This window comes from Oncorhynchus masou, chromosome 18 (genome assembly GCF_036934945.1).
Source record: "Oncorhynchus masou masou isolate Uvic2021 chromosome 18, UVic_Omas_1.1, whole genome shotgun sequence".
NCBI classification, from domain to species: domain Eukaryota; kingdom Metazoa; phylum Chordata; class Actinopteri; order Salmoniformes; family Salmonidae; genus Oncorhynchus; species Oncorhynchus masou.
In genome coordinates, this window is record NC_088229.1 from 71,518,448 (window position 1) to 71,533,029 (window position 14,582).

Consider the following 14,582-nt stretch of genomic DNA (forward strand, 5'->3'; position numbering starts at 1 on the left):
TAAAACAAAACGTTTTCTGACATTTCATTGTTTCTCTTGGTTTATATCTGCGAACCAATTTCTACCTACAGTAGTCTTTAGTGATGACCCCCATTTCAGCCAACATTGCCGATGAAATTATCCCCGTTATGTTTCAGAGTTCAGTTCGATGGTACATTTTGTGGATTTCTGAGGTTACTGTTAATGCCTTCATCAAGAACAAAAACATTGAATTACCAACATCAGACGAGTGCCAAACTACCGCAAATGACCTGGACGCAAGACAAGAAGTTTGGAGACAGCCAAGAAGTTTGGAGATAGCCAAGAGGTTGGGATGACAGCCAAGAGGTTTGGAGAGTGCCAAGAGGCTTTAAGCCTATTCCTGGATGGACAAGCATTTGCGCATAGTCCAGGAGAATCTAAACCAGACCGGAGGGTCCAGAGGCTAGTCCATCACTTAGCCAAAAGAACATATAGACCATCACATAGCCAATAGAACATATAGACCATCACGTAGCCAACAGAACATATAGACCATCACGTAGCCAACAGAACATATAGACCATCCCGTAGCCAACAGAACATCTAGACGATCACATAGCCAACAGAACATCTAGACCATCACGTAGCCAACAGAACATATAGACCATCAAATAGCCAACAGAACATATAGACCATCACGTAGCCAATCGAACATCTAGACCATCACGTAGCCAACAGAACATATAGACCATCACATAGCCAATAGAACATCTAGACCATCACGTAGCCAATAGATCATTGAGACAATCACGTATCCAACAGAACATATAGACCATCACGTAGCCAACAGAACATCTAGACCATCACATAGCCAACAGAACATATAGACCATCACGTAGCCAATAGAACATCTAGACCATCACATAGCCAATAGAACATCTAGACCATCACATAGCCAACAGAACATATAGACCATCACATAGCCAACAGAACATCTAGACCATCACATAGCCAACAGAACATCGAGACCATCACGTAGCCAATAGAACATCTAGACCATCACATAGCCAACAGAACATATAGACCATCACGTAGCCAACAGAACATATAGATCATCACATAGCCAACAGAACATATAGACCATCACGTAGCCAACAGAACATATAGACCATCATGTAGCCAACAGAACATATAGACCATCACATAGCCAACAGAACATATAGACCATCACGTAGCCAACAGAACATATAGACTATCACGTAGCCAACAGAACATCTAGACCATCACGTAGCCAACAGAACATCTAGACCATCACATAGCCAACAAAACATATAGACCATCACGTAGCCAACAGAACATATAGACCATCACGTAGCCAACAGAACATCTAGACCATCACGTAGCCAATAGAACATCTAGACCATCACGTAGCCAATAGAACATCTAGACCATCACATAGCCAACAGAACATATAGACCATCACATAGCCAACAGAACATATAGACCATCATGTAGCCAACAGAACATCTAGACCATCACGTAGCCAACAGAACATCTAGACCATCACATAGCCAACAAAACATATAGGCCATCATGTAGCCAACAAAACATATAGACCATCACGTAGCCAACAGAACATAAAGACCATCACATAGCCAACAGAACATCTATACCATCACGTAGCCAACAGAACATATAGACCATCATGTAGCCAACAGAACATCTAGACCATCACATAGCCAACAGAACATATAGACCATCACATAGCCAACAGAACATATAGACCTTCACGTCGCCAACAGAACATATAGACCATCACGTAGCCAATAGAACATATAGACCTTCACGTCGCCAACAGAACATATAGACCATCACATAGCCAACAGAACATATAGACCATCACATAGCCAATAGAACATCTAGACCATCACGTAGCCAATAGAACATTGAGACCATCACGTATCCAACAGAACAATTAGACCATCCCGTAGCCAACAGAATATATAGACCATCACATAGCCAACAGAACATCTAGACCATCACATAGCCAACAGAACATATAGACCATCACGTAGCCAATAGAACATCTAGACCATCACATAGCCAATAGAACATCTAGACCATCACATAGCCAACAGAACATATAGACCATCACATAGCCAACAGAACATCTAGACCATCACATAGCCAACAGAACATCGAGACCATCACGTAGCCAATAGAACATCTAGACCATCACATAGCCAACAGAACATATAGACCATCACATAGCCAACAGAACATATAGACCATCACGTAGCCAACAGAACATATAGACCATCACGTAGCCAACAGAACATCTAGACCATCACGTAGCCAACAGAACATATAGACCATCACATAGCCAACAAAACATATAGACCATCACATAGCCAACAGAACATATAGACCATCACGTAGCCAACAGAACATCTAGACCATCACGTAGCCAATAGAACATCTAGACCATCACGTAGCCAATAGAACATCTAGACCATCACATAGCCAACAGAACATATAGACCATCACATAGCCAACAGAACATATAGACCATCATGTAGCCAACAGAACATCTAGACCATCACGTAGCCAACAGAACATCTAGACCATCACATAGCCAACAAAACATATAGGCCATCATGTAGCCAACAGAACATATAGACCATCACGTAGCCAACAGAACATAAAGACCATCACATAGCCAACAGAACATCTATACCATCACGTAGCCAACAGAACATATAGACCATCACGTAGCCAACAGAACATCTAGACCATCACATAGCCAACAGAACATATAGACCATCACATAGCCAACAGAACATATAGACCTTCACGTCGCCAACAGAACATATAGACCATCACGTAGCCAATAGAACATATAGACCTTCACGTCGCCAACAGAACATATAGACCATCACATAGCCAACAGAACATATAGACCATCACGTAGCCAATAGAACATCTAGACCTTCACGTCGCCAACAGAACATATAGACCATCACGTAGCCAATAGAACATATAGACCTTCACGTCGCCAACAGAACATATAGACCATCACATAGCCAACAGAACATATAGACCATCATGTAGCCAATCGAACATCTAGACCATCACGTAGCCAACAGAACATATAGACCATCACGCAGCCAATAGAACATCTAGACCATCACGTAGCCAACAGAACATCTAGACCATCACGTAGCCAACAGAACATATAGACCATCACGTAGCCAATAGAACACTGGAGTAATGTGTCTGCAGACGAACTCAGACGACAGGACCAGATGAATACTAATCCAGATAAAACGAGACAAGCTGTCTGAAAAAGACAACGCCTCATAGTATAAATGGAAGAGTAGATTTCAAGTCCAGCCCAGTCTGCAGACCCACAGATAGCAGTGAGCAGTGCTCCATGGGTATAAGTAAGTCACTGTTTTAGGGCCCCTCACTTTAGGCAGTAAAGCTGCCTAAAGCTGCCAGCATGAAGACCGTGTTGATCTAAAGGGTGTCTGTAGTCCCAATCAGCAACAAACAAACAAACTAAACACTTTTCTACCTGAGAGGAATAATGAGGAGAGGAGAAAAGTGACTGATTTAATAGCAAGAGGAACGCACACACACATAAGAGAGCATGTAAAGTGTTGTTACCTGATAGGACAGTGAACATGGCAGCGAAGGCGTTGAGTTTGAGTCCGTTGATGACGTTTCCTAAGTGACACGCCTCTATGGACATGAGGATGCCTCCGGTGGCCAGGAGGAGAATATAAAGACACTCTGCCACGATACACAGCCACAGCACTCCTACACACACACAGAGAGAGAGAGAGAGAGAGAGAGAGAGAGAGAGGCAAGGGGATGGGAAAGAGGGACAAATGGGAGAGGAAAAGGAGGGAGGGAGGGAGGGAGGGAGGGAGGTGAGGGAGGGAGGGAGGGAGGGAGGGAGGGAGGGAGGGAGGGAGGGAGGGAGGGAGGGAGGAAGGGAGTGAGGGAGGGGAATATAGAGACACATACATTGAGGGGGAGGTTAGGAAAGAGAGTTGGACCAGTGACCCATTCACCATATCATTAACCTCCACTGTAACAATGAAGATTCATCTGTCTCTAAGAGACAGACAGACACACCATCTGACCTACACTCGCTGCCTGGGTTATGGATGATGGGATGAATGGTCCTTGATATGATTGCGGGCTTCTAACACTACATTAAGTTGCCCCCTATTACTGTGCAACTACGCAGTAAAGCTGTAGTAACAACATAGTAACAACGTTGTAACGTCATAACAACATAATAACAATGTAGTAACAACACGGTAACAACAAAGTAACAACACAGTAACAACAAGGTAACAACATAGTAACAACGTAGTAACAACGTAGTAACAATGTAGTAACAACTCAGTAACAACACAGTAACCGCAAGGTAACAACACAGTAACCACAAGGTAACAACGTAGTAACAATGTAGTAACAACTCAGTAACAACACAGTAACCACAAGGTAACAACACAGTAACCACAAGGTAACAACACAGTAACCACAAGGTAACAACAAGGTAACAACATAGTAACAACACAGTAGCAAGACAATAACAACGTAGTAACAACATGTAACAACACAGTAACAACAAGGTAACAATGTAGTAACAACACAGTAACAACACAGTAACAAGGTAACAACATAGTAACAATGCAGTAGCAACACAATAACAACGTAGTAGCAACGTAGTAACTACACAGTAACAATGTAGTACAACGCAGTAACAAAAAGGTAACAACTAGGTAACAACATAGTAACAACACAGTAGCAACGCAATAACAACGTAGTAACAATATAGCAACAACATAGTAACAACATAGTAACAACGTAGTAACAACGTAGTAACAGCGTAGTAACAACATAGTAACAACGTAGTAGCAACGTAGTAGCACCATAGTAACAACAAGGTAACAACAAGGTAACAATGTAGTAAAAACTCAGTAACACAGTAACAAAACAATAACAACGCAGTAACAATGCAGTAACAACGTAGTAACAACACAGTAACCACAACGTAACAACGTAGTAACAACGTAGTAACAACACAGTAACCACAAGGTAACAACGTAGTAACAACACAGTAACCACAAGGTAACAATGTAGTAACAACACAGTAACCACAAGGTGACAACGTAGTAACAATGTAGGTACGACGCAGTAACAACAAAGTAACAATGTGTAACAAAAAGGTAACAACAAGGTAACAATGTAGTAACAACACAGTAGCAACGCAATAACGTCATAACGTCGTAACAACGTAGTAACATCAAGATAACAACAAGGTAACAATGTAGTAACAAGATAGTAACAACTCAGTAACACAGTAGCACCATAGTAACAACAAGGTAACAATGTAGTAAAAACTCAGTAACACAGTAGCAATGTGGTAACAAAAAGGTAAAAACGTAGTAACAACACAGTAGCACCATAGTAACAACAAGGTAACAACAAGGTAACAATGTAGTAACAACTCAGTAACACAGTAACAACGTAGTAACAACATAGTAACAACGTAGTAACAGCACAGTAACAATGCAATAACACAGTAACAACATAGTAACAAAGTACTAACAACATAGTAACAACGTAGTAACGATGTAGTAACAACATGGTAACAACATGTAACAACACAGTAACAACATAGTAACAACACAGTAAAACCATAGTCACAACGTAGTAACGACATAGCAGCAACGTAGTATTACTATGCTATTACATGGAATAGGGTTTAGCGGGAACAGTCATAAACATGTCTAGAACAAGGACTGTGTAATTACGCATCCAACTGCTGAAACTTATTCCAGCAGAGATGTGTTTCCATTAAACAGACTATTTGTGGAAAGCTGTGTGTGATGACGTAACGTATATTAAATTACTATTGCTGTTAAATTCCCATGTACCGAATGAAAAATACAAGTTTAATTGGTTTCCATTGCATTTTCAACTCAACTGATGGTTTTGTCACAAAAACTGTTGTGCCCACTGGTCTTGGCATATGTGCTGTAGCCAACAGCTTGCAGATACAGTGAGGGTAGGCAACCTTTACCGAACAAAAATATAAACGCAACATGTAAAGATCCTAGACATTTTCCATACACAAATGTTTTTTTAATTTTTCTCAAATTTTTAGTAGTCCATCCATCTGACAGGTGTGGCATAACAGCATGATCATTACACAGGTGCACCTTGTGCTGGGGACAATAAAAGGCTACTCTAAAATGTAGTTTTGTCACACAACACAATGCATGCAATTGGCATGCTGACTGCAGGAATGTCCACCAGAGCTGTTGCCAGAGAATTTAATGTTAATTTCTCTACCATAAGCCGCCGACAACATCGTTTTAGAGAATTTAGCAGTATGTACAACCGGCCTCACAACCGCAGACCACGTGTAACCACGCCAGCTCAAGACCTCCACATCCGGCTTTGTCACCTGTGGGATCATCTGAGATCAACCACCCAGACAGCTGATGAAACAGAGGAGTATTTCTGTCTGTAATAAAGCCCTTTTGTGGGGGAAAAACTCATTTTGATTGGCTGATTAGCCAAGTGGGTGGAGCTATGCCCTCCCATTGGCTGCACTCCTGCCCAGTCATGTGAAATCCATAGATTAGGTCTAATGAATATATTTCAATTGAATAATTTCCTTATATGAACTGTAACTCAGTAAAATTGTTGAAATTGCATGTTTCTGTTGTTACATTTTAATGAATGCATGGGGGAATACTAGCTAGCGTAGCGACTCTGTGTTTGTACATTTTACTTACTAAAGTAGTTATTGTTATGAGTCTGAAACAGGGAAATTAATTTGAATGCTTTTGAATATTAATCTTTGTTAAACCCACTAAAGAAAATTCAAACAGAACATTTTCTCCTGTCTCCTTATTGCTACTAGTAAGCCTATTGACTGCAACATTTACATTGTTACATTGTAATTACATGGCAATTAATTAACAAGTTTTCATTTTACATTAAATTACACTGTAAATACATGTATATAATTTGTAACAACATTGTAATGTTAACATGCGGTTAAAGATTACTATATTGTAACTACAATGTAACTAAAGGGTTATACGAACAACTGAAAACAATCTGCCTCGTTACAATTGTTGTTGCCAGCTCCTAGCCTATTAGGGCAAGATGGTATCAACCCTGGGTACATGTAAGAAGGTCACAATTTGGCTGGCGTTATTAAAATGGTCATTAACAGGTGACCTTCAACCGTGTAATTACAAAATAGTAGTGACATAGTGGAAACAAGGAAATGTGGAATCCCCTTTAGCAAGTGGGATGTGTGATTACACAGTCCTTGTTGCTATTGTGTAATAAGTGAAGTTGTTACTAGGGTTTTTACTATAGTTATTACTGTGTTGTTACATAGTAATAGGGGGCAACTTAATGTAACGTTTTAACGTTGGCATGACAATAATAACTACATGTTATTACTAACCAGTTACAGTGTAATTACATAGATTATAACACTGTTAGTTACTGTGCTTTAAGACCCGTAGAAAAAGTGCTGCCCAAAAATAGTTAGAATTTATAAGTTAAAAGTAGGCCTAGACCTAGATGAATAATTGAATCTATTCATATCTCTTAGCGATAGACCAATCCTTTTTACTTGTTCTGACCAAACTCTTAAATGGGATTTCAATGATTAATCAAAGGTGATCATTTTTATTACACTGCAGGATTAAGGTGTATATTAAAGAGATGAAGGCAGTCTGTGATTTATTCATGTGAATCTCACATATGTGCCTCTTTCGCAGTTTTGTACTTTTTTTGTTGTTGTCTACCTGAGCGTATCCCTTTAGCTATTACTATAACTTAAGCCTCCTAGCCAACATATCCCCCGTCACAAAAGCACAGAGAAAGGATTTATTGGATGAAATCAGAACTGAGATCAATGACATTAAAACGAAATAAACTCAGTTAGAAATGTATCATAATAATGCCCATTTTGAGTACAGAAACAGTGGACTCGAATTAGGCACAGAGAGGGTGTGTGTGTGTGTGTGTGTGTGTGTGTGTGTGTGTGTGTGTGTGTGTGTGTGCGTGGGTGTGTGTGTGTGTGTGTGTGTGTGTGTGTGTGTGTGTGTGTGTGTGTGTGCGTGTGTGTGTGTGTGTGTGTGTGTGGGTATCCATGTGTGTGTGTGTGTGGGTATCCATGTGTGTGTGTGTGTGTGTGTGTGTGTGTGTGTGTGTGTGTGTGTGTGTGTGTGTGTGTGTGTGTGTGTGTGTGTGTGTGTGTGTGTGTGTGTGTGTGTGTGTGTGTGTGTGTTGAACAGTATTTTGTATTGAAGTGAATTAGGCACGGAAAGAATGTGCCGACACAGAGGAGGTAAAACTAATGAAGGAGGGATATCTGACTGACATGCACGTTGCTTCTAGAGGCAGTTTGGAACTCGGTGGTGAGTGTTGCAACCGAGGACAGACGATTTTTATGCGCTACGTGCTACAGCAATCGGTGGTCCTGTTCTGTGAGCCCGTGTGGTCCACCACTTTGTGGCTGAGCCGTTGTTGCTCCTAGATGTTTCCACTTCACAACAACAGCACTTACAGTTGAAAGGGGCAGCTCTGGCAGGGCAGAAATTTGACGAACTAACTTGTTGAAAAGGTGGCATCCTATGACGTTGCCACGTTGAACGTCACTGAGCTCTTCAGTAAGGCCGTTCTACTGCCAATGTTTGTCTATGGAGAATGCATGACTGTGTGCTTGATTTTATACACCCGGTGTGACTGAAATAGCCAGATCCACTAATTTGAAGGTGTGTCCACATACTTTTGGCCATGTAGTGTATCTCAGTCATAGCAAGTAAAATGCTTCTGTAACCATTACTAGGAACATTGCTGTAGTTAACAATAGGAATGTCTTCAAAGTACCCTGTATTTCTACATGGCTTAATATTCAACATAAACAGTTTAGGAATTATTATCACTCTAACCTGTCCCCTATATGCATTACATTATTATGGCATTATCACACATCCCTTGAATTGGTACAGTGTTCCCACTAACGGGTGCAACAAATATAGCCACTTACATGGCAAGCCTCCAAAGATGCTAATGAGCCAGCGATTCGTTCCCCCTCCCCAAACATTTTACCGCAATGCACTATAATTTACAGAATGCTGTAGCAAATATACAGCAAAACAACAATATAGTACTTTGATAAATAGTATTTTAATAAAACTGCAGCACTTGCTAACAGTTATGTAATTCTATATTACAGTATACCAAATAATAATTTGTATTTTATATCACTACCAGATATAGTAGAGGGCTTAAGGGGTAAATATTAAACCATTAAACAATTTAAAGGTCCTGAACAGTAATTCTAAAAAGTACATTTTCTCTCATGGCTAACAACCAGGAAGTTTGAAAAGACAGACTGAGTGGGTGGGGACCTTATATTCATGAGCTTGACTTGACTGACAGCTCTTTGAAACGCCTCTATCAAGCAACATGGATGCAGTGAGCAGTGTTGCAGTAAAATCATCTCAAGCTAATTTGGTGATACACAAAATAACTCAGACAACATTAACATTGCATCAATGAGATTATATATATATATATATATATATATATATATATATATATATATATATATATATATATATATATATAGTCTCCCAGTCTCTGCCGCAGAAAAACATCCCCACAGCATGATTCTGCCACCACCATGCTTCACCGTAGGGATGGTGCCAGGTTTCCTCCAGACGTGACACTTGGCATTCAAGAGTTCAATCTGAGTTTCATCAGACCAAAGAATCTTGTTTCCCATAAATTAGGTGCTTTTTTTGGCAAACTCCAAGCAGCAGTAATGGAAAAAATACTCAATTGTCATACTTGAGTAAACGTAAAATAAAGAGGCTATAATCGCTGCCAAAGGTGCTTCAACGAAGTACTGAGTAAAGGGTCTGAATACTTAGGTAAATGTAATATATCATTTTACATTTTTTATAAATTAGTAAACATTTCTAGAAATCTGTTTTTTCTTTGTCATTATGGGGTATCGTGTGTAGATTGAAGAGGGGAAAAAACAATTTAATTAATTTTAGAATAAGCCTGTAATGTAACAAAATGTGGAAAAAGTCAAGGGGTCTGAATAATTTCTAAAAGCCCTGTGTACGTATATATGTAGATATATATATTTAAATATCACCCATTTGGCATGTATTTTGTGATATACTTTACAGCATCACTGACTGATGTGCATTCTTGACAACTGCGTCAGAGATTTGAATGATCTAGCTGTATAAACCACGCCCCCTCTGTAAGCACGCCTTCTCTGATGTTAGTTACAAGGCGGTACTTATTTAAATTAGTTAAGAGAATATCGTGTTACCATTGGTGTATTAAAATGAGAGTTAAAGTGATGTCACCTTGTGCCCTTAATAATTCATCCAAGTGTTTGACATGGTGGAGGGGGACCAGTAAAATTATGATCAAACTTGATCAATGTAGAAGCAAAAGTTATTTTTCATAATTTTATCAAGTTTACTTAAAATATCATGCAATTTCATGAAAAACATGATTTTGTCTGTTGATGACCTGTAAGAAACTCTTCTAAACTGACAGTGACTACAAGCCAAAACAGATCAAAAAAGACATGGTTAAACGCTCAACCATTATTTAAGGTTTGAGACTTGATGCCACTCTGATCTTATTCTGATACGCAGTTCATTGTTAATTAAGGCACTACTACTACATATCACTTAAATTGGTATAGCACTTTTACTAACAGGGCAACAAGTATAGCCTCTTACAAGGAACACATCAAAATGTGTTAATGAGCCACAACAAAACCATGCAGCAACAAAAGGGTGGTGGAACTGAATTACAGTAAATTACTGGCAGCACGGTCGACAGCAAATTACTGTAGATTTACAGAAGAATGTTTTTAGACTGCAAAAACACAGTATGATAATGTATTATGTGGGGTGTTACTGAATTACAGTAAATTACTGTAGATTTACAAGATTAATTTCAGAAATAAATACGAAATTGTAGTTTATTCAGTGGGGTACAGAATTTTCACTAATGGTTGCAACAAATATAGCCACTTACAAGGTTCGCCTCAAAATAATGTTAATGAGACATTTTCCTACAATGCACCATAAATCGCAGTATGCTGCTGTAAAAACAGCAAAACAGATCATACAGTAATTTAATGTAAAATTGTATTATGAAAGTACAGAAATTGTTGTAATTTTACAACAGTTTAGAGGAATGGTAATTGAGCCCCGAAAATGCATTGGCCTTTACAGCACTGTACTGTACTGTAATATAGAGTTACTGTAAAAGTGTTGCTGTAAATGTACAACAATTTGTTACAGTGCAGTAGCTCCCCAGGAAAACCCAGCATTTCTAATTCTCTTAAATTATGCTACTGTAGGTTTTCACTTTTTAATTCACACTTTCAAATAAATCTAAGGATAACTTCAATCTCAGTAGAGCCCAGCATGAGACCATACTCCAGGACTATTTAGTGACTGGGTTCAATTTGCACCCTTCGAGCAAGTTGCACCCTTCGAGCTGCACTTGCAATTCCTAATATGAGAGATGACTGGAATCTTGAAATAAAACAACAACACCCATAGCCATTCAGAGATTAATAGAAAAAGTGTAATAACATGTTATTATGCAAAACCTACCTCTTTCGTGTGAGGGCGCAACATAAATGAAACTTCTGCAGTTTTCACCTGAAATAGAATATGCCACACAATCAAACACAATACAATCAAACAGTCAATCATCAGATTTCTAAGGCGCATGTCTGGATAAACGGGTGGCTAACCCAGTGCAGTCTTTAGCTCCATCCCTGATGAAACACCTGATTCTACTACTCAGCTTCTCATCAAATCAAATCGAATGTTATTTGTCACATGCGGCGAACACAACAGGTGTACCGTGAAATGCTTACCTACAAGCCCTTAACAAACAATGCCGTTCAAGAAAGAGTTAAGAAAATATGTAATAAATCAACTAAAGTAAAAAAAAATAAAAAAAGTAACACAATAAAATGACAACAAAAACAAGGCTATACAGGGGTACCGTTACCGAATCAGTGTGCGGGGGTATAGGTTGGTCAAGGTAGTTTGGACATGTAGGTTGGATTAACAAACAGCGAGTAGCAGCAGTGTAAAAAACAAAGGGATGGTCAATGTCATTAGTCTGGGAGGCTATTTGATTAATTGTTCAGCAGTCTTATAGCTTGGGGGTAGAAGCTGTTCATAATGTGCCTTTTGGACCAAGACTCCGCGCTCTGGTACTGCTTGCCATGCGGTTGCAGAGAGAACAGTCTATTTACAGGACCTTGACCTAGAATTTTGATATCATGGATGGTCAGTCCTTGCATCCATAGCTCTGTCTATGATTTTGAGAGCGGTTTCATTTCTCCAGCCCCGTCCCTCAGTTTTTTAACAAAATCGTGGCGGGGTTTCAGCTTTGTTATAGTTTGAACTGTAGATTTTTACTTTAAAATAAACAGCTAAATTAAATATGGTTTTTCTACTTTCTCGTATGTTTAAAAAACAACGTTTTCGTTAGATGTTTTTTGAATGTAAAATGCGTAATATTCATAATATGATTATGAAAATCTCAGAGTAAAAACAACCACAGTCACATTTTTAAGAATTTTGCGTAGGTGCGTAATTAAATACAGACGATCGTTTTAATGTGTGTGAGTGAGTGTGCTGGCAGCTGACAGAAAATCATTGGATATTTCACTCAAAAGACAAGAACAATTACATAGGTCTAGACAAAAAATTTGCATAGTCTATAATTCTGAGAACCCAATTCTAACTTTCCATTTAAAAGACGGGCTAGTTCCATGCGTACAGCTGCGTCACATCGCAGTGCGCGAAAAAGTTTTGTTCGCGGAGTTTACCTGTCATATTGACGTTCTCCTCGCACGAAAACCAGATCCCGGTGTGGAACTTCCTCATAAGGTACTTGTCCTCGCCGGTCTCCCAGATGTACTGGACCAGTCTGCTGTCATTAATGTTCGAGCTGTTGAACCTGATACAGAACGACTGTCTGGCGGTGGTGACCGGTCCGGTACAGAAAGGTTTCGCCACTTTCCGTGTCCCCTCGCACCAGTAGCTTGTAGTCAGCGCGACAACGGCTAGAATCAGCGCGAGGAAGTTCAACGTAATAGCCAGAGATACTCTCCGCCGCCGGTCTATCCCCCCCATAACAGCAACCGGGAAAGGGAGACGCGCTAATCCCAAGGTTTAACACAGTATATGGCGATTTTTCCTTAGATCCTCCTAATGTAGGATAATCGGGCTTTCCGTTACTACACTGCGGGTAATTACAGTTGCGCGAGACTCCTGCATGACGAGCTAATCCTCAGATATGTTCTTCTGAGCCTGGTACTCTGAGACTTTGTAGCTAACGCTCCTCCTCATCATCATATCCCCCTTCTCCCCGCCTCTCTCTCTCTCTCTCTCTCTCTCTCTCTCTCTCTCTCTCTCTCTCTCTCTCTCTCTCTCTCTCTCTCTCTCTCTCTCTCTCTCTCTCTCTCTCTCATTCCCCCTCTCTCTCTCTCTCTCTCTCTCTCTCTCTCTCTCTCCCCTCACATTCCCCCTCTCTCTCTCTCTCTCTCTCTCTCTCTCTCTCTCTCTCTCTCACTCTCTCTCTCTCTCTATCTCTCTCTCTCTCTCATTCCCTCCCCCATTTATTTAGTATTTACGCCCCTCTCTCCTCCCATCATATCAATTATGGTGTGTGTGTGTGTATGTTTGTGTTGTGGAATCCCCAACCTCCAATCTCCCTCTATCATGACCTCCCCACACATGACACACACACGAGGACATTCTACGAGTGTACTGATGTGTCATCACCCATGGCAACACACACTAGTTTCCACACACTCACACTCATACACACTCTCTCGCATCAAAACCAGATTCATTACAGCATTAATGACAGTAATGTATGAAACCAGATTCATTCCCTTGCGGCGCATGGGTAAAATCATTGGCGAAGCCAATCCAGGAAAGAAATCCATACTACAACCTATGTGTTGTGATAATTGCGTTGTTTGCTCTATAACCTGTTAGTTCATATGTCTTGACACCGTGATATATAGGCCTAAGGCCGAGACAATAAGAAGACACAGTGTAGAATAAATTCAAACACACATTTGTTTCATTCCAAAACCGGAGAGCAGGGTTGAAAGTCAGGTGGTACGGTCCTGTTTTGTACCGCATCCCGGCAAAATAAGTAGTGGGGGTTACACAGTGCAGGTCAAACGTGAGCTTATCACAGTTAATACAACATGCCCAAAAACCTGTAGGCTATTATACCATTATTTAACCCTACTGCATGTCAGCCGCATGAACATGTTTCTAATTGACTGGAAACCCATGTGGTATTTGCTCCAAATTGCATTGTGGTTTGAGGAGAACACTCAAGGCGAGATGAGTGACCGAGATCGAGGCGCGCGTGGACAACGGTGGATGCATCAATTCAGACTACAAGTGTGGGTCTAATGACAATCTCAGAATGTCACTACAATACACGAGAATGTTTAGTAACAGATGTCTCTTTTC

The 14,582-nt window shown here is 40.1% G+C and overlaps 1 protein-coding gene across 1 annotated transcript in view; it reads right to left on the minus strand.

Annotated features, from left to right (window-relative positions):
• The window catches only part of LOC135505223 (germ cell-specific gene 1-like protein), a 29,754-nt gene extending 16,534 nt beyond the window's left edge, over positions 1-13,220 (minus strand). Inside the window, exons 1-3 of the mRNA XM_064924405.1 lie at positions 12,914-13,220; positions 11,679-11,726; positions 3,631-3,783 (exon numbers count right to left, since the gene is read on the minus strand). Coding sequence (XP_064780477.1) covers positions 3,631-3,783; positions 11,679-11,726; positions 12,914-13,220 — 508 coding nt within the window. The remainder of the gene's footprint in view (positions 1-3,630; positions 3,784-11,678; positions 11,727-12,913) is intronic.
• Between the last annotated feature and the right edge of the window lie 1,362 nt (positions 13,221-14,582).